Raw genomic sequence first — 22,626 nt, 5'->3', positions numbered from 1 at the left:
AATAGTGGAAATTGGGATTGGGACATGTGGACCAGTAGTAGCTAAAGTAGCTATAAATTCTCAGGAAATTTAAGGGTTTATACTAAATGATCTCTTCCAGCTGTAAAATATCTAGGTCTAGGGCAGTGGATCACAAGCCTCAGTGCACATTTGTATCACCTTTAAAAACGCTGATCCCTGGGCCTCAGACATTACAATTTAATTGGTTTAGGGAGGGGCTCAGACATCAGTATTTTTTAAATGCCCACCAGTGATTCTCATGTGCAGCCAAGGCTGAGAACCAGTGGTCCACGGGGGGCTCTACCTTTCAAAGTGTGGTCCCTGGACCAACAGCATTGGCAATCACCTAGGAGCCTGTTAGAAATGCAGACTTTCAGGTTCCACCCTAACTGGATCAGAACCGCTGAGGGTGAGGCCCAGCTATGTGTGTTTTATTTAATGTGCCCTCCAGGTGATTCTGATGCACACTCAAGTTTGAGAACCACTGGTTTAGAGTGACAGTTCTCAGCCTTGGTTGTGTCGACTGAAATAAAAACACATAACGTGAGAGCTGTGAGTTCAGTTTTATTTGGGGACTTAACTGAGGACTAAAGCCCGGGAGACAGCCTATCAGAGAGCTCTGAGGAACTGCTCCAAAGAGGTAAGGGGGGAGGTCAGCATGTATGTGATTTTGGCGAAGGGGATATGTGCAACCAAGCACACATCCTGGTAGAAGGTTGCTGCTAGTCACGAGGAACAGACATCTTAGCTAATGATTTTAGTGCTTTTCTAAGTATGGGAAGATGCAAGAATCTGGGTTCATAAAAATTTTTCCTGAAAATATGTAACTGAGGGCCTGTTCTGCCTGTTTTCCCAGAGCAGAGTGCCTCATTCTTGATCTTCGCTCTGCATTCCTTTCAGGGTGTACTGTAGGTAGAACTGGATGGTGGACAATATTCTTTGTTTTACAGTTGCAATATTAGAATTACGTGGGGACCTTTTTTTTTAGCATTTTTAAGCAAATTTTTACTTTTAAAAGTATTTTTATTTAAGATACGTATTTTTTTAAATGTTTATTTTATATTGGAGTATAGTTGATTTACAGTGTTATGTTAGTTTCAGGTGTACAGAAAAGTGATTTAGTTATACATATACATATATCTATTCTTTTTCAGATTCTTTTTCAGATTCTTTTCCCATATAGGTTATTACAGAATATTGAGTAGAGTTCCCTGTGCTATACAGTAGGTCCTTGTTGATTATCTAGTTTATACATGGTGGTGTGTATATGTTAATCCCAACCTCCTAGTTTATCCCTCTCCCTCACCTTTTCACCTGGGTACCTTTTTTTTTTTTTCTGGGGACCTTTTAAAACAGAGATTCCTGGATGTCATCCCCTCAGAGATTGATTTAATTCACTTTGGGTGTGGCCCTAGCCTCATTATTTTAAAAGCTCCCTAGATATCTCTAATGTGTAGGTAAGGCTGAGAATCATGGTCTAGGGCTTTTTTCCTCCAAGCCCAGAGTTTGGCTTGGTGAGTAAAAATGCACATGAAGTTGCAGGTAAAAAACTAACTAGTTGGATAATACGTAGGTCAAATAGCTTGCTTTTCTGCTTCCTCCTTGTCTACATCCATGCAGGGTCTCTGAGCAGTGGTTTGCAGCCCTTTGCAAAGGTTTTCATCCCTTTAAAGTACTTTATTTCCCATTCTTTCTGCAGTTATTTTGGTGGGTGTGGTAGGGAGTGGGGCTTAGATACCATCAGTTACTAGTGATCCTAGACAAGCCTTAAAAGTTGACCCTCATACATGGCAAGAGAAAAGTGAGCTCATTTTAATATTAAAGTAGGACAGTTGTTCTAAGGGTTTGTCCTCAGCCTGCTTCCCACCTGGCTTCTAGAACTGGCTTCTTCACATTAGGCTCATCTTAGAGTTGCTGAACGTCTGAGTGCAAATTTTGCCATTGCCCTTATTGCAGGTGTGGAGTTGCACCTATGGCCGTGCTTCTCAGTCTTGGCTGCACATTGAACTCCTCTGGGAGTTCAAAAATTCCTGGTTGTTTGAAAAATCCTTCTCAAAAAATCCTGGTTCCTGGGACTTGAGCACTACCCCCACATCTTCTAATTTAATTGGTCTGGGATGTGGCCCAAGCATCTGGACTTTTTAAAGATGCCCCGAAGATGATTCTAACGTGCAGCCAGGGTTATGATCCTCCGATTAGGGCTGTGGTTCCCAAACTTGTCTGCACATTAAAATCCCCTGGGGTTCTTTTAAAACTTCCAAAACCCAGGCCACACCCCAGATCAATTAAGTCTTCACAGTCTCTGGGGGTGGGACACAGGCATTGGTAATTTTGAAGTTTCCCCAGTGATTCCCATATGCAGCCAGCCTCGAAAACCACAGGGTTAGGGTATTTGATTGTTTGGAGGCTGGGAGAGAGAAGAGAATGATTGTCATTTGCTGAGATTTAAGTCTTCCAGCCCTTCACTTTTAAAATCACGTTGCCAGTTTATAATTTACAGGGTCATTCATCATTGTCATTTTTCTAAGAAATATATTTCAAAATGGAATGCCATATACTCATGAACCAGTTGAAGCTCCCGTAGAGCTCATCAGTTAGTGCAAGTGTGAAAAGACAGTTGAAATGGAATATAATTATTGTGTCCCAGACTTTAAAAATTTCCATCAGCTGATTTGATTTCATCATTATATGTATCTGCACATTATAGTTCCCATTGTTTCTCATCAAAGGAGACTAAGTGGCAGGGTGGGGGTGTGTGTGTGCAATGCTGACATCTAGCCCAGAGCCACAAAATGGAGGAACATGTCAATATCCTCAAGTTCATTCCTAACTGTTAGGGATCCTCAGGGTACACAGAGGGGAGAGTACTTTTCTCTGAGGACCTAAAAAAGGAATTTAAATATATAAAGGTGTTGGGATTCACTGATTGCATTTACTGATCACCTTTACTTGTAACCAATCCAAGGAATACCTAAGGAGAAGAGAGGGCTGTTACTTAGCTCTTTAATGGTCTCTCTCCTCCAACTAGACTGTAAGATTTGAGGGAATAAGGGCTGTTCAGTGTTGTATTTCTGTCTAGCACCCAGCACAGTGACTGAAATGGAGCAGGTGCTCAGAGCGGCAATATAGCATACTGGCCAAGACGACCAGCTCTGGAATCAGGCTGACCCAGCCTTGAATTCTGGCTCCATCACTCTATGCTGTGTGACCTTGGGTGAGTTACTTAACCTCTTAAATCCTCTGGAAACAATATTTGTAAAGCACTTTGCAAATTGCCTGGCACATAGTTGGCATGGATTATGGGGGGAGTTATTCTTGATTATCTGATTATTTGTTGAAGGAATAAATGGATGTTATAGCCTGCTTTCCCTTTCCTCTCAAGATTAACGAGTCAAAATAACCTAATCAGTTTGGTTTTTGTAAGATTTCAATACTTAATTTCAGGCAAACAAAACCAAACACACATTGGAAAGAGTACCTTCCCTGTTGGTGTGGGTGTTTCTCAGCATTTATGTTACACTCAAATATTACAGCTTCTAGTAAAAAGTTTCAATACAGTTTGAAGAAAAATGACACATAGGAAACAGATAAGGCCATCCTGCTCATTTTGTCACCTTCATAATATTGGTTGCTAAAATAACCCACTTGTCAAATCCCTTTGTACTACTGTGAGAAGTGCTGATGTAAGACATGTTTTCTGAAAATAACCATGATGAGGTGTTCTGAATTAAGGGCTTTGGTACAGAAGTGATAGAGTTCCCTTCTGGGTAGAATAGCTCAGGATCATAAATTGCCCAGACACCTACTGGCTTACCTGTTCCACCTCCTAAAAGGAAACTTGTTTCTAGGGGTGTTTTTTTTTAACTAAACATTCTATATATAATCACTACATGGGATCCTGGATTGGATCCTGCACAGAAGAAGGACATTAGTGGAAAAACTGGTGAAATATGAATGAAGTCTGTAGTTTAGTAAATAGTTTTTGTTTTTTGTTTTTTTGCGGTATGCGGGCCTCTCACTGTTGTGGCCCCTCGCATTGCGGAGCACAGGCTCCGGATGCGCAGGCTCAGCGGCCATGGCTTACGGGCCCAGCCGCTCCGCGGCATGTGGGATCTTCCCGGACCGGGGCACGAACCCGTATCCCCTGCATCGGCAGGCGGACTCTCAACCACTGCGCCACCAGGGAAGCCCTGTAGTTTAGTAAATAGTATTGTGCTAACATTAATGTCATAGTTTTGATCAATATACCAGAGTTATATGAGGTGTTAACCTTAGGGGAAGCTGGGTGAAGGGTATATAGGAACTCTTTGTACTATATTTACAACTCTTCTGTAAATCTAAAATTATTTCAAAATACAAAGTTTAAAAAAATATCTACACATAGTCTTTTAAAAACTGAACATACTGATTGGAAGCTAATTCTAGAAAAACCAAGTCTGGGCAGGTGTTGAAGCCAGGACCCCAGAAAGAGAATAGTGCTCACCCAGACACCCAAATATGTGCTAGATGTTTGGCTAACTCTAAGCACTACCAGTGACAAGGTGACAAGGGGTGGGGTTGGGGGAGAGCATTTAGCAATTCTTTTTCAATAAGGAATTTCTGTCAGCCTATCAAAAAACAGTTCCTTTCTCTCCATATAAGCTAGCTTAGTTCAAAACACAGCAGTCCGACTTCAGAGAGGTCCAAATACATGTTTCCTTAAACTCCCATCTTAGAGTTTGGTGGGCTAGGTGTTATGAAGGAATTTCTCCTTGGAGTGCTAAACCTGAAATGATAACATGCCCTGATCTTGAGAAGGGGCGTGGGAAGAGGAAGAATCCAGTCATTTTAAAGCACCAGCCCCCTTAGCATTCAGTTCTTTATTCCCTGAATTAAATGATCTGCAGAGTTAACTCCTGTGTCACTTAAAAGACAGGTGCCTCAGTAACCTAGCATGACCAGCAGGACAGTTTTAAGAAAGTGTATTATAATAAAAGGTGTTGTGTGTGTGTGGGGGGGTGGAAACTCAAAGGACTGTGGTGCTCTTCATTTTCTTTGGTTCTTTAGGGATGAACTCTTCGATGTGTGTTTTCCATAGTTCTGATTGGCATGTGTACCTATTTCCTACTTTGCTGTTTTCATGTAACATTATTTCACATTCTGGTGCCCACCTGCACAGTGTGCATAGTTTGCATCTTTAATGGCCGTATAACATTCCATTGTATCGAATAGCAGGATCATTCTTAGGGCTGGGCTCATTTTTCTGAGCAGATATAAAAGGCCTGCTGTCTCTTAGCATCAGAGGTCTATTTTAGCTCCCGGAAGTGGCGACTGGCAGGAGCGTGGGATTGCGTGGGGTTCTTGAGTCATCATAGAACAGCGCAGTTTGAGGCTTTGTTAACATCGTTCTGCCCGGCACCTGACAGCAGAGCCTCCCGGGCTCCCTGAACCTGAGCTGGGCACTTCAGGGGCACCGGAGTGGATGTACAAGCCCCCTGACTCCCACGACCCTCAGCTGTTACTATCTCCCTGCCAACAGCAGGACGTTCCTCCTGCTTTCTCTCTTGCCTGGGATAACAACTCCACCTGTGTTTTCCACGTAACTTGATATGGAAGAAAAGGCAAGGAGGAGTGGGAGGATGGATTATTATAGCTAAAGGAATAAGGCACAGGTCAGGGTGCCATGGCTGCAGTTCTTTTAGGCACACCTGTGAAAATAAAGTGGGATGGGGGGATGGTTTCACGTCCTGGAACGCTGGGCGATAGAGCTCCTGTTCTCTACACCCCTTCCTGTCAGAAATCCAAGTTTGGCCCATCCAATAAAGGGTTTACAGGGGTGAGTGACAAAGCAGTGAGTCCAGGCATGAGCGCTATTCCACCCATAGCCAATGGTGTTTTATAGTTAAGGATGCTAATTGGCAAAATTCTCCTGAGTGGTGTTGTGTTCGGTGTATTTGGTTAGGTCTTGCCAGTTGCAACTGCCTTGAAAATGAGTGATTTTTAATAGGATACTGGGAGGGAAGAGTGATATTAGAAACACCACTGGGCTGGCCCAGACACTCAAATCTCCATGGGATTTGTGACTAGGTTAGCTATTCCTGGTTTCCATCTCCACCCCTAAATTACCACAGTTCTTCCTTAACCCTTATGGTGTACTGAATCTCTGACCCATGTTCTGCAGATCATACTGGATACCAACCTTACTGATTGGGCAATACACGGTGGGTAGAAACAGCATATGAAGAGTAGTAACAAGATTTCAGGAGTAAAAACCATTCAGAGCAGAGGGACACCTCTACCTATACATATGGAATTCTCTAGTCCGAAAGCCCAGGCCTGTCTTTCAAGACAAAGTGGACAAGTATCCGGAGCCACATGGGGCTTGTTGAATGATGGGCCAGGGTTATATGTTCAAAGTGTCTCTGACAGGAGCTAGACTTTAAAAATCCTGGAGGAGGGAGGCCAAGACCTTGACAATGAGAGAAACTCCAAGGCAACCGCTTGCCTGAAAGAAAATTTACCCTCAAGGCTCAAGAAACTCTCACTGATCTTGGTCCCTGGGCTGCCACGCTAAGACAGATCTGTAAGACCTCTTTGGCAGGTTTAGGATTCTCAAACCTGGGAATCATTGCTTGGCAGTGGTTATAGTTACCCTAGATCCCTATACTATTTGTATTTTAGAATCTAAGACATCTCTCTTTGGGTTGTTCTTTGCAGAAAAGAGGATACTTCTCTCAGAAAGGGGGTATAGCTATCTAATGATCTAAGATCCTCCCCTAATCATAATAATAGTAGCTAACATTTCATGAGCTACTTATTTTGTGCCAGGCACTCTGGTAAGCATTTTGCTCTGGATTGTCCCCTTTGATTCTCCCAACAAGCCCGTGAGGTACATACTCTTATTCCAGTCTTCACTGGGGAAAATTGCTTGGTCACCCAGCTTGATAAAGGGTTTGGAGTATGGTAACAGCCTGCAGCAACAAAACTATTCACTCAAAAATGAATAAGAATACACTGATGATGAAAAATCTGAAAGAGAAATTAAAGAAACACTCCCATTTACCATTGCAACAAAAAGAATAAAATACCTAGGAATAGACCTACCTAAGGAGAAAAAAGACCTGTATGCAGGAAACTATAAGACACTGATGAAAGAAATTAAAGATGATACAAACAGATGGAGGGATATATACCATGTTCTTGGATTGGAAGAATCAACATTGTGAAAATGACTATAGATTCAATGCAATTCCCATCAAACCACCTATGGCATTTTTCACAGAACTAGAACAAAAAGGTTCACAATTTGTATGGAAACACAAAAGACCCTGAACAGCCAAAGCAATCTTGAGAAAGAAAAACGGAGCCGGAGGAATCAGGCTCCTGGACTTAAAACTATACTACAAGCTACAGTAATCAAGACAGTATGGTACTGTCACAAAAACAGAAATATAGATCAATGGAACAGGATAGAAAGCCCAGAGATAAACCCATGCACCTATGGTCACCTTATCTTTGATAAAGGAGGCTAGAGTATACAGTGGAGAAAAGACAGCCTCTTCAATAAGTGGTGCTGGGGAAACTGGACAGCTACATGTAAAAGAATGAAATTAGAACACTCCCTAACACCATACACAAAAATAAACTCAAAATGGATTAAAGACCTAAATGTAAGGCCAGATACTATAAAACTCTCAGAGGAAAACATAGGAAGAACACTCTATGACATAAATCACTGGAAGATCCTTTTGACCCACCTCCTAGAGAAATGGAAATAAAATCAAAAATAAACAAATGGGACCTAATGAAACTTCAAAGCTTTTGCACAGCAAAGGAAACCATAAACAAGACCAAAAGACAACCCTCAGAATGAGAGAAAATATTTGCAAATGAAGCAGCTGACAGAGGATTAATCTCCAAAATTTACAAGCAGCTCATGCAGCTCAATATCAAAAAAACAAACAACCCAATCCAAAAATGGGCAGAAGACCTAAATAGACATTTCTCCAAAGAAAATATGCAGACTGCCAACAAACACATGAAAAAATGCTCAACATCACTAATCATTAGAGAAATGCAAATCAAAACTACAATCAGGTATCACCTCACACTGGTCCGAATGGCCATCATCAAAAAATCTAGAAACAATAAATGCTGGAGAGGGTGTGGAGAAAAGGGAACCCTCTTGCACTGTTAGTGGGAATGTAAATTGATACAGCCACAATGGAGAAGAGTATGGAAGTTCCTTAAGAAGCTACAAGTAGAACTACCATATGACCCAGCAATCCCACTCCTGGGCATATACCCTGAGAAACCACAATTCAAAATGAGTCATGTACCACAGTGTTCATTGCAGCACTGTTTACAATAGTCAGGACATGGAAGCAACCTAAGTGTCCATCAACAGATGAATGAATAAAGAAGGTGTGGCACATTGTACAGTGGGATATTACTCAGCCATAAAAAGAAATTAAATTGAGTTATTTGTAGTGAGGTGGATGGACCTAGAGTCTGTCATACAGAGTGAAGTACGTCAGGAAGAGAAAAACAAATACTGTATGCTAAAACATATATATGGAATCTAAGGGAAAAAAATGGTTCTGAAGAACCTAGGGGCAGGATAGGAATAAAGACACAGATGTAGAGAATGCACTTGACACAGGAAGGGGGAAGGGTAAGCTGGGACGAAGTGAGAGAATAGCGTTGACATACATACTCTACCAAATGTAAAGTAGATAGCTAATGGGAAGCAGCCGCATTGCACGGGGAGATCAGCTCGGTGCTTTGTGACCACCTGGAGGGGTGGGATGGGGAGGGTGGGAGGGAGACAGAAGAGGGAGGGGATATGGGGATATATGTATACATATAGCTGACTCACTTTGTTATACAGCAGCAACTAAACATTGTAAAGCAATTATACTTCAGTAAAGATGTTAAATAAGAGTATGCTGGCTGTATTGGGGGATATTCTTTAAATTTTTATTAATCATTTTATTATTTATTCATTTTATTATTATTGATTGATTGATTGATTGCTGCGTTGGGTCTTCATTGCTGCCTGTGGGCTTTCTTGAGTTGTGGCGAGCGGGGGCTACTCTTCGTTGAGGTGCGTGGGCTTCTCATTGTGGTGGCTTCTCGTTACAGAGCATGGGCTCTAGGCGTGTGGGCTTCAGTAGTTGTAGCACGCAGGGTTCAGTAATTGTGGCTCGCGGGCTCTAGAGTGCAGGCTCAGTAGTTGTGGCACACAGGCTTAGTTGCTCCACAGCATGTGGGATCTTCCCAGACCAGGGCTGGAACTTGTGTCCCCTACATTGGCAGGTGGATTCTTAACCATTCTGCCACCAGGGAAGCCCTCTTTAAATAATTTTGGTTGATAGATTTTATGTAGGAAAATTTGGTTGACACCCAGGAACACATATATTGTACAAAGGGAAGTATGCCAATATACTGAAATTCAGTTTTGTCAGAGGTCGTTTCAACCTAAATTCTCCACCCTGCCCATATTCATAGATAGCATTCCCACACCCTTTTAGCCATACTTTTCCTTCTCTCTTGGCTGAGAAAGTATGCCTGCCTCATAGACATACATGCCATATAGAGAAATGTGGGTGGTCCAATTTTCTGAAGAACCTTGGTTTGTTGAATTATAGTCTCCTGCCTGATAAAACTGTTCTTCAGTAGAGATATTTGCTGCGTCCCTGGGTGAGAATGATTGTCAGCAGAATTCTCCAGTGATATTTATTGGGCAAATTGGAGGAAAGTAGGTGGGTCAAGAGTGGCCAGAGAAGCCCCAGAGAGGGTGTAGTACATTGGGACAGGGAAGATAGCACACTGGCTTGGCATGCAGGAGATCTGGATTTTAGGAGCATGTCTGTCAGTGATCACTCTACAGTCATGGGCAAGTCACTTAACCTTTCTGTACCAAATTCCTAATCTGTATAACAACTGGGGTTGGACTAGAGGTTCTGTAAGGTTCCTTCCAGCTCCATGACTAATAAGCTGAGCCTTAGTCAGAATCCTGTCAAAGACCCACAAAGTGCCTGGGGTGATCCTCTTGGACATGAGGCCATATGCAATGCATAAAACAAATGCTGCAGTCTTTGACAGTGTCAGGCCCTCCAGAAGGGGTTGTGAGACTGATCCTTTATGTGCCAGGTTTCTATCTCTCAGAAACAATTATAGGCTAGTTGGTTTATACTGCTTGGTGAGACCACATAGGGTAGGAGTTAAGAGCCTGAGTTATGGAGTTGGAGCTTAGTTTGAAAACCAGTTCTGCCATTTCCTAATGGGTGCCCTGGGGTAAATGATTTGACCTCTCTGAACATTAATTTCTGCCTCTGCAAGATGATGATAATAGAACCGACCTCATAGGCTTGTGACGATGCAAGGCAGTAATGTATGTAAACCACTTAGCCCAGCGTCTGGCAGAATGGAAGTGCTCACTCACCCGTGTCTGCCACTACCATGGGTGTGCTTATTGCTGTTAACGTAGTTCTGACATGGGCGTGGTGAGGCTTCAGCATCTTTCCTGGGTATAGCTTTCTCTTTCTGGGTAGAGTTTGAGCAAAGCATAAGCAGATCTTTCTGGCCTAAAGTAGCTCTAGAGTCAGATCTGGATTTGGTTCCCTGCTCTGCATCTTACAGGCTGTGGGACCTTGGATAAGTTATTTAACTTCCCTACCCCTTAGTTTCTTCATCTGTAAAATGCAGGCAGGTATACTGCCTATCCCCAAGGTTTTTGTGAATAAGATAATGAACGTGAAGAGCTTAGTGCTGCGTCTGACATCCAGAAGGCACTCAGTAAATGGGGGCTGTGGTATTGATGGTGAAAGTAACAGCTGAACTAATAGTGAAGAATGATTACCACCACTACTACTGCCTTCCTTGGGATGGAGAGTTGAATGTGTTTAAGCTCGTACGGTTTTTGCATACCTAACCTAAGTGTTAGGAGAGACGGCAATTGCTATTCCTGAAGGGACAACAAAAGAATTGTTGCCAGGCTTCTCAGACAGTGGTAGGGAATTTAAAACTGAGTTGTTTTCGGAGGCATGATTGAAAATGATTCAGCAGAGCATAATTCTCAGCAGAACAGTTCTGTTTATTTATGCCAGTCCCCTTCCACCCAAGAACATAGGGGGAAAATGTAATTCTAAACTGACCCTGTACTTCTAAGGCTCAACTGCAGTTGGTCACCCACAACATGTTGTTCACAAACTTCATCGGGAGCATCTGGGTACAAAGACGTCAAGGCTCTGATCTTCTTTGCCAACGTTGTCTTCACTCTCAAACGGATGCCCCCTAACTGTTCTTGAGCCTCTCGGTGGGGATAAGATTCATTTTATGGGTCGAATGTCGATGTACAGGCACAATGGGAGTTCTCAGGGATATTATGTTAGAGTAGGTGGAGTTGTAGGGGGACTGTAGAGGTAGTAACAAACAGAAATTGAAAAACTGAATAATCCTAATGGTTCTGTAGATGAACCCATTTACTAAAGGAGGGATATGAGATGTTTCTTTTGACTTCCCTTCATTTTCCTCTTTAGCACTCTGTTAAAAGTCTGAAAAAAGAAAGAAAATAGGTAGTCACTGCAAGCAAAGCTAAGCAACAGGCTTCCTGTCCATCCAGGTGAGGAGGGTGTTAGCTACTTTCCAAGGTCCCCAGTGTCTTCTCTCTTTTTTGCCCTTGGTTCTGAGGTTATAGAAATGAAAAATGGATTTCAATTTTGGACAGAGATTTAAGGGTAGATTCTGACATCTAGAAAGACACTTCCTCCACTCTTCTGCCAGATTCCATCCACTCACCTCTCATCCTCCTTCCCAGAGCAGTACCTCTCTCCTCCTCAATGTTCCTATCTAGGGCCCTCTGTGTAGGTGTAACAACCCAAGGCTCTGGGGTAGCCTGAAGGGCCAGATCCTTTGGAGAGCAGAAGTGACATTATAATATTGACAGTTTATTGTCATGGAGACTGGGGCCAAGGAACACTGAGATGGAGAAGACATTAACAACAATGGGCCTTTAAGTCCTCACAGATTTTTTTAGTGCCTTTAGTATATTGGGAGAAATCATATATGATTATTAAAAAAATTTCCAGTAATACAATACATTTTGGCTCTTCTCAAAATCACCTAGAATCGTACCCCTAGAGAAAACCACTGCTTGTGTTCGGTGATTCCCCTCCAGATATTCTATGCATGTGTACACATCATGCTGTATATGCTGTGCTCTCAATTGCCATTTTCTCTAACAAAACTTCGAGTTGTGGAAAACTTTCCATGTCAGTAAATATAAGTCAACATTAGCCCTTTTAAGGTCTGCATAGTATTCCATTGTGTGGGTGCACCATAATTGATTTAGCCATTCACTATTGTTAGGCATTTAGCTTGTTTCCAACTTTTAGCTGTTATACACAATGCTATGATTGAACAACCATGAGCATCCTTTTTGTGTACTTGTGTAATTATCTTTGGCTTCAGTTCAAGACATGAGATGATTGGCTCATAGGGTTTCCACAGTTTTAAAGTTCTCGATATATATCTGTTGAGAGAGAGAGGAAGAGTAGGAGGGAGACATACAACCAAACTACTCTCCCTAAAGGTTGTACCAATTTGTACTTCCACCACTGGAAATCATAACCTTTAAGATAACCTTATAGCCGTCCAAACAAAGATCTTGGGGCATCATACTGGATGGCCAGATGGTGATCCCCAAGCACTTCATCTACATATCTTTCTTCTGACCACCAACCATAGTATGAGAAAAGAGTTTTGGACTCAAAATAGGAATACTGTTTTATAAATTGTGAGGAAAGGCCTTTATATCTTTTCTTCTCTGACTAACCACTGATCCAGGATTACCTTCAAAAAGATTTCTCAGCATATGGAGCTGGGGGCTCTGATTGTAGCCAGGCTCAGTGGTGTTACAAGCTCCATTTCCCCCATAACATTCATCCTCCTCCTTGGGTTCGTCTAAAGCAAATGTTACTGATGTGTTCTTTTTAGGTCTTATTATACCTTCTTTCTGTATAGCAGGAAGATGAAGGAAAAAAAAGTCAGTTGGTGCCCGAGAGCTCAGGGATTGGTCCCTGGGGCAATAACATTTAGTGAGCCACTTACCTGTAGGATTGGCTTTAGAGGCCTAGGTTCCATTGAGTGTTGTCCTAGGTGCTGTCTTTTTTCTTCGGACTTTCCCATCGTGGTAGTGAAGCTGGGGAAGATAGAAAGGACAAAGCCATAGTGAAAACAGATGCAAGCTCCTTAATCAAATCCAGCTATCCCCCCATCCCTGCCATATGTCTTTGGAACAATTAAAGGGACAACAGAACAAGAGGACATTTAGTCCTTTTATTCCTCAAAACCTTGATCACCCCGTTTTCTTTATTTTTCTTCTTCTTTTCCATATTCCTGTTCCCTCCCATCTTTCCTTATCATTGGGATGATCAGAGAACAGGAAGCGGAGAATGTGGGGCACCTCCAGGGTATTTAGCCATAGAATATTGCCAATAAGCTCCTTAAGGGGCTCGTGCTCCTTTTCTCCTCTCTGTGACAAACCAGGGAATTGAAACCGTGTTTTGGAGACAATGTAATACTAATGACTTAACTTATCCCACTGACGTGACCACTCAAATTGTGCCGAGGGGAGGGTGTACCTAACAATGTTGGTATGTTTGTGGTCACTGCCCTCGCCCCATTTGGGCCAACTGATCTTGAGAGACTTGCTCAGCACCGCACAGAATCCATGCCCCTCCCAGAACTCACTGCTTATGTTGAAGACTGACTTTTGCATCTATTCTTTTTTTTTTTTTTTTTTTTTTGTGGTACGCGGGCCTCTCACTGTTGTGGCCTCTCCCGTTGCAGAGCACAGGCTCAGCGGCCATGGCTCACGGGCCTAGCCGCTCCGAGGCACGTGAGATCTTCCCAGACCGGGACACGAACCCGTGTCCCCTGCATCAGCAGGCGGACTCTCAACCACTGTGCCACCAGGGAAGCCCTTTTTCATCTATTTTTATCAGTACACCTAATAGAGACAGCTCGGTACCTGTCTGATGAGCATATTTCCGCAAAGCCTCTGGTGCTCTTGGGGGCTGGGATGCTCGATGGGAGTGGCTGTTGGTGAGCACACAGCTCTTCATATTTATCCCCAATGGCTGATAACAGCCAGCGCAGGCCTCCAATTATAGGCTCATGGTTCCTTCTTTGGCGGTTTTTGATGGCTGAACAGGGCTCCTGTGACAAAAAGAGAAGGCTCCAGCCCAGCAACCTGGGACCCCTGGGGCTCACAGTCCCAGTCACCCTCAGCCAAAGAGCACAGGTGCACATAAGCTCTGCTGTGTCTAGAGAGGCTCTTAAGACTTCCTAGGAGATTCTCAGCATTCACTCCTGAGAAGGTATATGAAAGGTACAAAAGCTAAGATCCTTTAATCAAGTGTAATGTCTTGGATGTGTGATCTTGGACAAGTCACTCAGAGTCTCTGAGCCTTAACTTTCTTAACCATAAAATGAAGCTACTGAAACTTCCAACTTTAAAGAGCTATTTTGCAGGCCTAATGAGAAAACAGATGTGAAAGTGTTGTAAGAGTGTGATATTTATTATCACTGTTGAGTCAGAAATCATCACTGTAGTTGTTGCCTGGCAAAGAGAGGCTTTGCCTAAGACCCGGCATAGGAGGCTGATTATGGGCCAAGGGAGGCATCGGCCTTGCTTGAGAGGACAAGGGAGGGGAGGGCTGGACACTTACCACTCGGCACAGGGACTGGTTCTTGTTTGTTAGCCTTTCCAGCAGCAGATATTCAGTAATATCACGAAGTAGCAAGGCGTCCTTCTTGTCTTGCTTGTTGGCCAGGCTAAAGCCGGGCATTGGAGAGAGGGAGGGAAGAAGAGAGGAAGAGTAAAACTGAGATAAAGGCCAAGGGAAAGAAAAGAAGGGAAAGAGGGGGACAACCAATTCTGGTACAGCTGCTACATATCCAGGGACTAGCTTTTAAGCCATACCCAGTGCGGTGAGCCCGACATTTTTCTAGCCAACTCTCAGTGGAGGAAAGAATAGCACAAGTAATTTGAATCCGAGATAATCCCCAGGCCTCATTTCTCACTTCCTCTACACTGCACCATCAAACTTTAATTAGAATTGCTAACTGGGATACGAACGAATTTGGCGCTTCTACATCCTCCCCCAAACTCTGTCCATGCTTGGGTTGGTGGTCCTAACGGGGAACAAAAAAGGCTAAAAGGGAGTGGGGGAGGGGTGAGGATTGACTGGCCACCTGAATCATCACCCTGGGGTAAGAGTTAGTTACATAACTCTCGGGCAGTTTACCAGGGGAGGAGGCCATTGGCACTGGATATACAAAATAGGGGTTTTCTGCCATCATCTCAGGGTCAAAGACCGAAGCCAGAAAAAAGAAGCAAATTTAGGAAGGCAGTCTTCAGGAAGAGTCGAGGGATGTTTTGGGGCGGGGGGTGCAGTGGAAGATCCAGATATTACTCTCCATTTCCCTCTGATGCTTGCCTTCAAAATTACCTTTGCACAGTTAGGTAACAGGTTCCCCCATGGCAGTGCCTGGTAGAAAGTGGCTCTTGAAAACAGCCCCCAGAGGACTGGGCCACTCCCCCTCAGCCAAAGAGGAGAGGAAGTCTAACTGGATGTGACACAGGGACCACTTAACCCTTCCTCTGTCTACTTCGTCTAAAGGCACAAAATGGGAAGGGGAAATTGGACACAAAGGCAGACTCTTACAGTAGGATGGGTTTCCCGGCCACTCTTTCATCAGACAGCAGGTGTGGTAAGATGACCTTCACTTCCTGCATGCGGCTTAAGTCACTGGAATCCAGGACAAAAACAAGTCCATGTGCCTGCGCGTAGTAGCTTGGCCAGATTTCTCGGCCATTCCTGTCTCCATTCAGGTCGTAGACGGAAACTTCATAATCATCCAGCAGGAGTGTGGTCAGTTCAGGTTTCATACAACCGCCCATCCTACTGGGGAGTACTATACATAGGGGAAGAGAGGAGAAGCAACAACAAAACGGGGCTATAGTTAGATGAATTTGTTAAACGATGATCTGAACTTTGACTAGAGCCGGCCCTGAGGAATCCTACGAATGTATCCTGCCATCTGGCTCATGCTCGCCAATCCATCCTCCTAAACCGCACTTTGCTCATGCTACCCTCTCCTGGCTCAGTAACCTTCCGTGAGTACCCACTGCTCCGAAGGTAGAATACAGACTCCTTTGCCTCCTAACCTGCCAGATCCATCTCTTCCCTGACTGGTGTCCAGGGTCCCTGGTACCCAGTCTCTTCCTCCCTATGCTTCTTGACTCATGTGCCTCTCTACCCCCCACTCCACATGATTGTCATGCTCTTTCTTGCCCTGGGCCTTCACAAGATGCTATTCCTGCTGGTTAGAACACTCTTCCACTACTCTCTGCTTGGTTAGCACCTATTTTGTTTTTTAAATATCAATTTAGATCTTGTTCCTTCTAGAAAGTTTTCTCTAACTCACACCACCATCCCCCACTTTCTTCTGGGCTTACCACCATCACAGCACATATTACAGTGTTATAAATTCTATGATTTATTTATCTGGGTTATAAACTGCAACAGGATAGGAACCCCTTCAGTTTTACTTACTGTTATATACATAATGCCAAGCACAGAGGTTGGCACACAGGTGCTCAATAAATATTTGTTGAATGAATTTGATGAGTGAATGAATGAATGAACAGGATGCTCTTCTCTCGCATCCTTTCTTCAAGGCCCAGCTCAAGTACCACTTACTTTAGGAAGCTTCTCTGACCAGTCCAGCTCTCACTTCTCTCTCTTTTTGAACACGTGACCTGTTAAACTGGTCCTTCACCTCATTCTGTGCATGTCCTGTCTCCCCAGCTAAAATCTAAGCTCTGTGAGGGAGGGGCTCTGCATTCCCTTATGCACAGTAGGTGTTCAGTAAATGTTTATGGTGCCTGTTACTGTGGATGAGCATATGAAGTCCTCTTCCTCCTATCTCCTCCGAGAAACCATGCCAAACTCAGATACCTTTGCCCTTTCAAGGCTATGGCCAGACCATACAATCCCACAGGGTATTCCACCCCTCACTCAGCCCCCAGAGAAATGTGGTTCAGCATGACAGTCCATAGACACATTCCAGTCTGTTGAACTGACCGTTCTGGCCCAGCTCTCTGCCCATATTAGTAGCAAAACGATTTTATAGATTCTCTACACTCATACCTGGGAGTTCTAAGACCAGAATCAGTAGCTTCTTATTTATAGTTTCAAATCTACCTGGAACATTTTCCATAGGATTGCCAGAATAAGTCGTTTAGCTGAGAAGTTAATAGGATGCTTTCAGATCTTTGGAAATGTATGATTATACACACATTTACATGTATACATGTCTATATGTGTGTATATGTACATATTATTACATTTTAATGTCATCTCATAATGTCCTCTTCTGTTTTTATGTTAGTCAATGATTTATTTTTAATTATAGCTTTCACAGAACATATAATTTTCAGTCACAGCTTTGATGTGTTATTTGTTATGTCTGTATTAGACTACTTAAAAATAATAAGTGAAGAGGTTAAAACTCTAAAGGTAATTTTAAAATCTTGTTTTCTGTATCAGTGCAAGCTTTATCTTTCTCCATTTTTTTTCTTTTTACTTGAAACCTTACCATTTCTTCAATAGTTCAATGTACTGTTGGCAAACTCTAGATGCCACCAGAAGTTGTCCCCTGAAAATTTACATTTCTCTTATTTCCTCTATTAATTTATAAACACTCTGAGGACAGGTACTGAGATGAATCCATTTCTATATCCCTAGCAGAGTGTTGCATAAAGCATAGTTTGGGGACTGTCTGCTTTAGAGTTACATGTGGGTGATTGTTAAGTCCTACCCTGTACCAAATGAATCAGAATCTCTAGGCTTGGGACCCAAGCATCTGTATGTTTAGCAAACTCCTACATTTAACAAAATCCCCAGGTGATTCTTCTGCACCTTACATTTTGAGACCCACTGCCTTAAAGAGCAGTAAAATTCATGCCTGTTGTGTCTCAGTATCATCTGGTGCGCTTGTTAAGATTTTGATTCCCTGGGCCTTCTCCAGGCCAAAATATCTGAACCTTCAGGTCCCAGATCAGTTGGTGTGAAAGCTCTTCAGGTGATTCTGATTTTTGGCTCTCAGTACTGACTATGCTTCAGGATCACCTGTGGAGCTTTTAAAACCTATGACATTAGGGCTCATTCTCTGAGAGTTTGATGCCATAGATCTGGGGCGGGGCTCAGGCAGCATTTTCTTTTAAAGCTCCCCAGATGATTGAAATGTATAGCCGGGTTTGAGAGAAACTGCTTTAAACGCCCTCATTTAGGGCACCTGCTTGTGCTCATGCTTCGGTTTCTTGCCCCATATGACCGTGCCAGACAAAATAGTTATAGTGAATGATAATGGCTTATGTCCCCAAATATTTTATAGCTGGTGTCTTCAGAGATTCACACAAGTTACTACTTGTAGAATGGAACTTCCTCCCTAGGCTATTATCTGTTTTTGGCAATCATAAACATTTGCAGGAGCTGGTGGGGGGGGCAAGCTATTGCATTTTGGGTACAGAGGAACCTACTAGATTGACTCTGGCAGTCCTGCATGGACAGAGGTGGCCTGAGATGTTCTTTAGAATGTGACATCAGTGGCACTTTGCTTCTTAGCCATTAAAAACTTCTCCGTGAATGAAGTCACAACCATAAACCTATTGGTTTATCAATCAGCCCCAAGTTATTCACCAAGCACAAGGCAAGTTATACAGTAACAAATTAAATAGACTCCAGGCTCTGTCCTCCAGGAATTAGAATAGAAAGCAGATGCTATTCTCATAGGCAAAATAGCATAGGGCTAATTACAGATGAGTGCTTCCCAAAGCTGATTGGCCAATTGAAAGGCCTGGGGAGTTCTTAAAACATAGATTCCCGGGCCCCACCCAGACTGGATGGGAATCTAGGGGTGGGGCTGAGTTGGGCTCTAAAAATTATCCCCACTTTTATCAGTAATTTTGTGATTTACCCTGGCTCCTTGATTTTCTTGGTGCTGCTTACCTTTTTACCATTTCTGCCAATCAGAGAATTGGGAGAGGCAGTCAAGTCTGCTGCCCATAAGGTGGGATACCAGGCTGAACCATTGGCTAAAATGTGCTTGGGGCTGCCACTCTGAGGGTGGGGGGAGGGGAAGAGAGGGAAAAGTTGGAATGAGGCAACATGTAGCCTGAGGAGAATGGTGGAATGAGGGAGAACATTCATTCCACAAGTGAATGAGTACCTACCTGAACGTACTAAAAGTACAGAGACTGAAGATACAGAGCTGAAAAAAATCCATTATTTTTCCTCAAGGGTGTGTGTGTGTGTGTGTGTGTGTGTGTGTGTGTGTGTGTGTGTAAGTGTTTACCTTAAAAGAGGAAACTCAAGGGTCATGAAGTAAGGCTAGGAAGGAATGATTGTTTCATTGGTTGCTGGGACCCATGGGAGACCTAAACCAGGATCTAATACTCTCAATTCCTTACGTCTCTGGAATGCCTTCACAAGAACAGTTTTGCCTGAGTTGTCCAGTCCAATGATAATGATGGTCACATTCCTAGAAATGGAAAATGAGCCAAAGCTTTAAAAGTACTGTTACTTCTTAGGCTAAAGAAAGAATTATACTCTTCCTTGGTGTTTGGGGCTCTGCCTGCAGTGGTCCCAATGCAGTAATAAAAGGCACATCCAGGTGGTAGAAGGTGGTGTGGGGACCCCTCCCCAAAGCCTCCAAGGATGCTTTTCTTCCCTGATTCACTTGCCTTGTAGAATTGGCCATCCTCCCCCAACCCTGCCCTTAATCTTGTAGACACTACTTAGTCACTTCCCCTAATAATATATATCATAAAGATTTGTTCTTTGAGGAACTGTGGGCAGGTACATTGGAGGAAATGGTGGAACAGGTCTAGAGAAATAATTACAGTATTACCTTCGTGTCTCTGCAGTTGCCTTTACACGAGGCCAGCAGGAGGTCAGTATCCGGAACATGATTCAGCTTAGTTCTTTAATATTAAGGGAAACAAGTAAACAAGAAATCAGCCCCATTATTAACTTTGAACCTAAATCAGCTTATGAGTACACAGGTACTGATAAACAGGAAGCCTGGGACTGTCAGAAGTCCATTACTTCATTCTATCCAACCTTGTCTATGTCATAGAGGGAGGGACTGGTTATCGTCAACTCTAGTGGCAAAATGGGGTGATTCCTTATTAAAGCAACCCACATAGGCATGATGGCATCAGGTGTGACCTATCCCCTCAGCCATAGTTCATTCCTGTTATGAATATCTTCATGCAACCTTGGGGGTGCGGGTGGGGTGGAGAGATGCCTTGGAGAAGAACCAGCTTAGAGTTCAATTGGAAGACCTGTTCTAATGAACAACAGTTCATTGGGCTTGGTTCTCTTACTGCCTGTGCTTCTAAAATGTGGGTGTTGGTGACCCACTATCATAGATTTCATACAATTCCTAGTGCTATAAGGGATTTTAGAGATCATCTACTGTAATTGATTTCAAACATCAGTCCAGGTACCCTACTCTCAAAGATTCTCAGGGAGCAGCATAAGCTCCCCAGGTGATATCAAAGTACAGCCGTATTTGGAAGTGATTGCCTAAGTAGAAAGGGTAATTTACACAGTCACTTTACAGTTAATCCACGTTGTAGCATGTATTAGTATTTCATTACTTTTTATGGCTGAATAATATTCCATTGTATGGATATGCCACCTTTTGTTTATCCATTCATCAGTTGATGGACATTTGGATTGTATTTACTTTTTGACTCTTATGAATAATCCTGCTATATACATGTGTGTACAAGTTTTGTGAGGACATATGTTTTCAGTTCTCTTGGGTATATACCTAGGAGTGTAATTGCTCGGTCATATGATAACTCTATGTTTAACCTTTTTAGGAAGTGTCAGATTGTTTCTACATTTTACATTCCTACCAGCAAGGCAGGATGGTTCGAATTTCTCCACATCCTCACCAACTCTCATTGTTGTATTTTTTTATAGCCATACTAGTGGATGTGAAGTGGTATCTAATTGTGGTTTTGCTTTATATTTTCCTAATGACTAATTACGTTGGGGCCCAGACCTGGGGGAAGCTCTGGTTGGGTTAACAAAGGACTTAGGCTGATACTCAGATGGGCTTTTCTTAGCTATCTGATGAGCACAGTGTATGTGCCAGCTTATCAATGAATAACTTAGCAGGGTTCTGCAGAGTCACCCACTGTTTTAGAGAATAGCCATCCCCAAATAGGGACTCACATTTCATAGCATGTTTTAGAGCATAGTTCATTCCCTAGAAAATTATTTGGATTCCCATAAGGACCTCCTGGAGAATAGCTCTGGCTTATGCCAGATGAAAGGGAAACCTTATATGTGGCCTGTGATCAAAACCAGCCTTACTCCAGCTTTGCTCATGAAGCTGATAAGACCTGGAGCCTGAAACACCAGAGTCTGATTGTCTGGGTTCCATGATAGCCATCTCCCTTTGAGACAAGAAGTAGCAGCTTCATGTCTACTTCCTGATAATTAGCAGAGCTTCCTAACTTGATCTCAGGCAGTCTGTATTTGTTAGTACCACTAAAAAAGGTCAAACTGGCATCACACAAATTCTTCATTAAGAACATATCTTAAAGAAGGATCATGTACCACAATGTTCATTGCAGCTCTATTTAGCCAGGACATGTAAGCAATCTAAGTGTCCATCGACAGATGAATGGATAAAGAAGATGTGGCACATATATACAATGCAATATTAGCCATAAAAAGAAATGAAATTGAGTCATTTGTAGTGAGGTGGATGGACCTAGAGTCTGTCATACAGAGTCAAGTAAGTCAGAAAGAGGAAAACAAATACCATATGCTGACACAAATATATGGAATCTTAAAAAAAAAGTTTCTGAAGAACCTAGGGGCAGGACAGGAATAAAGATGCAGACATAGAGAATGGACTTGAGGACACGGGGAGGGGGAAGGGTAAGCTGGGACGAAGTGAGAGAGTGGCATGGACATATATACACTACCAAATGAAAAATAGATAGCTAGTGGAAAGCAGCCACATAGCACAGGGAGATCAGCTCGGTGCTTTGTGACACCTAGAGGGGTGGGATAGGGAGGGTGGGAGGGAGAGAGACGCAAGAGGGAGGAGATATGGGAACATATGTATATGTATAGCTGATTCAGTTTGTTATAAAGCAGAAACTAACACACCATTGTAAAGCAATTATACTCCAATAAAGATGTAAAAAAAAATAAAATTAAACCTACCATTTTCAGATTTCTTATCTACAGAATGGAGATAATGATACATTTTGCTTACCTTGGGGTGGTTAATTATGTATCTGATTAGAAGTTGGTTCTTTTTGGGTGAAAGAAATAGGATGGGTAGAGTAATAGGAAGGTGTATTGAGCTTTCTAGCCTTCTTGCCAGAGTAACACAGCTTAGTTGCCCTCTTATGAAGAGTAAGTCCATGTCCTAACAGTGGCTGTCAAGGTTCTGGCATATCCATGGCAATCACTGCCTGGTTCATAGCAGCCAAACCCCCACATCTCCCTACCTTATCTGATTAAAGCTAATTACTAAATG

General features: G+C 42.9%; 1 protein-coding gene across 1 annotated transcript; it reads right to left on the bottom strand.

The window, feature by feature from the left end:
* Positions 1–11,277: 11,277 nt before the first annotated feature.
* Positions 11,278–20,021, bottom strand: ARL13A (ADP ribosylation factor like GTPase 13A). The gene is made up of 8 exons (XM_065900216.1): positions 19,963–20,021; positions 19,523–19,593; positions 15,714–15,963; positions 14,715–14,820; positions 14,015–14,202; positions 13,093–13,183; positions 12,818–12,997; positions 11,278–11,397 (listed from the first exon to the last, which is right to left on the bottom strand). Exons 1-8 carry the CDS (start codon positions 20,019–20,021, stop codon positions 11,278–11,280), a joined length of 1,065 nt encoding a protein of 354 aa, XP_065756288.1.
* Positions 20,022–22,626: the final 2,605 nt, after the last annotated feature.

The sequence above is a fragment of the Phocoena phocoena genome, chromosome X (genome assembly GCF_963924675.1).
Source record: "Phocoena phocoena chromosome X, mPhoPho1.1, whole genome shotgun sequence".
Lineage (NCBI taxonomy): Eukaryota > Metazoa > Chordata > Mammalia > Artiodactyla > Phocoenidae > Phocoena > Phocoena phocoena.
This window is presented reverse-complemented; position numbering and strand designations above follow the sequence as displayed.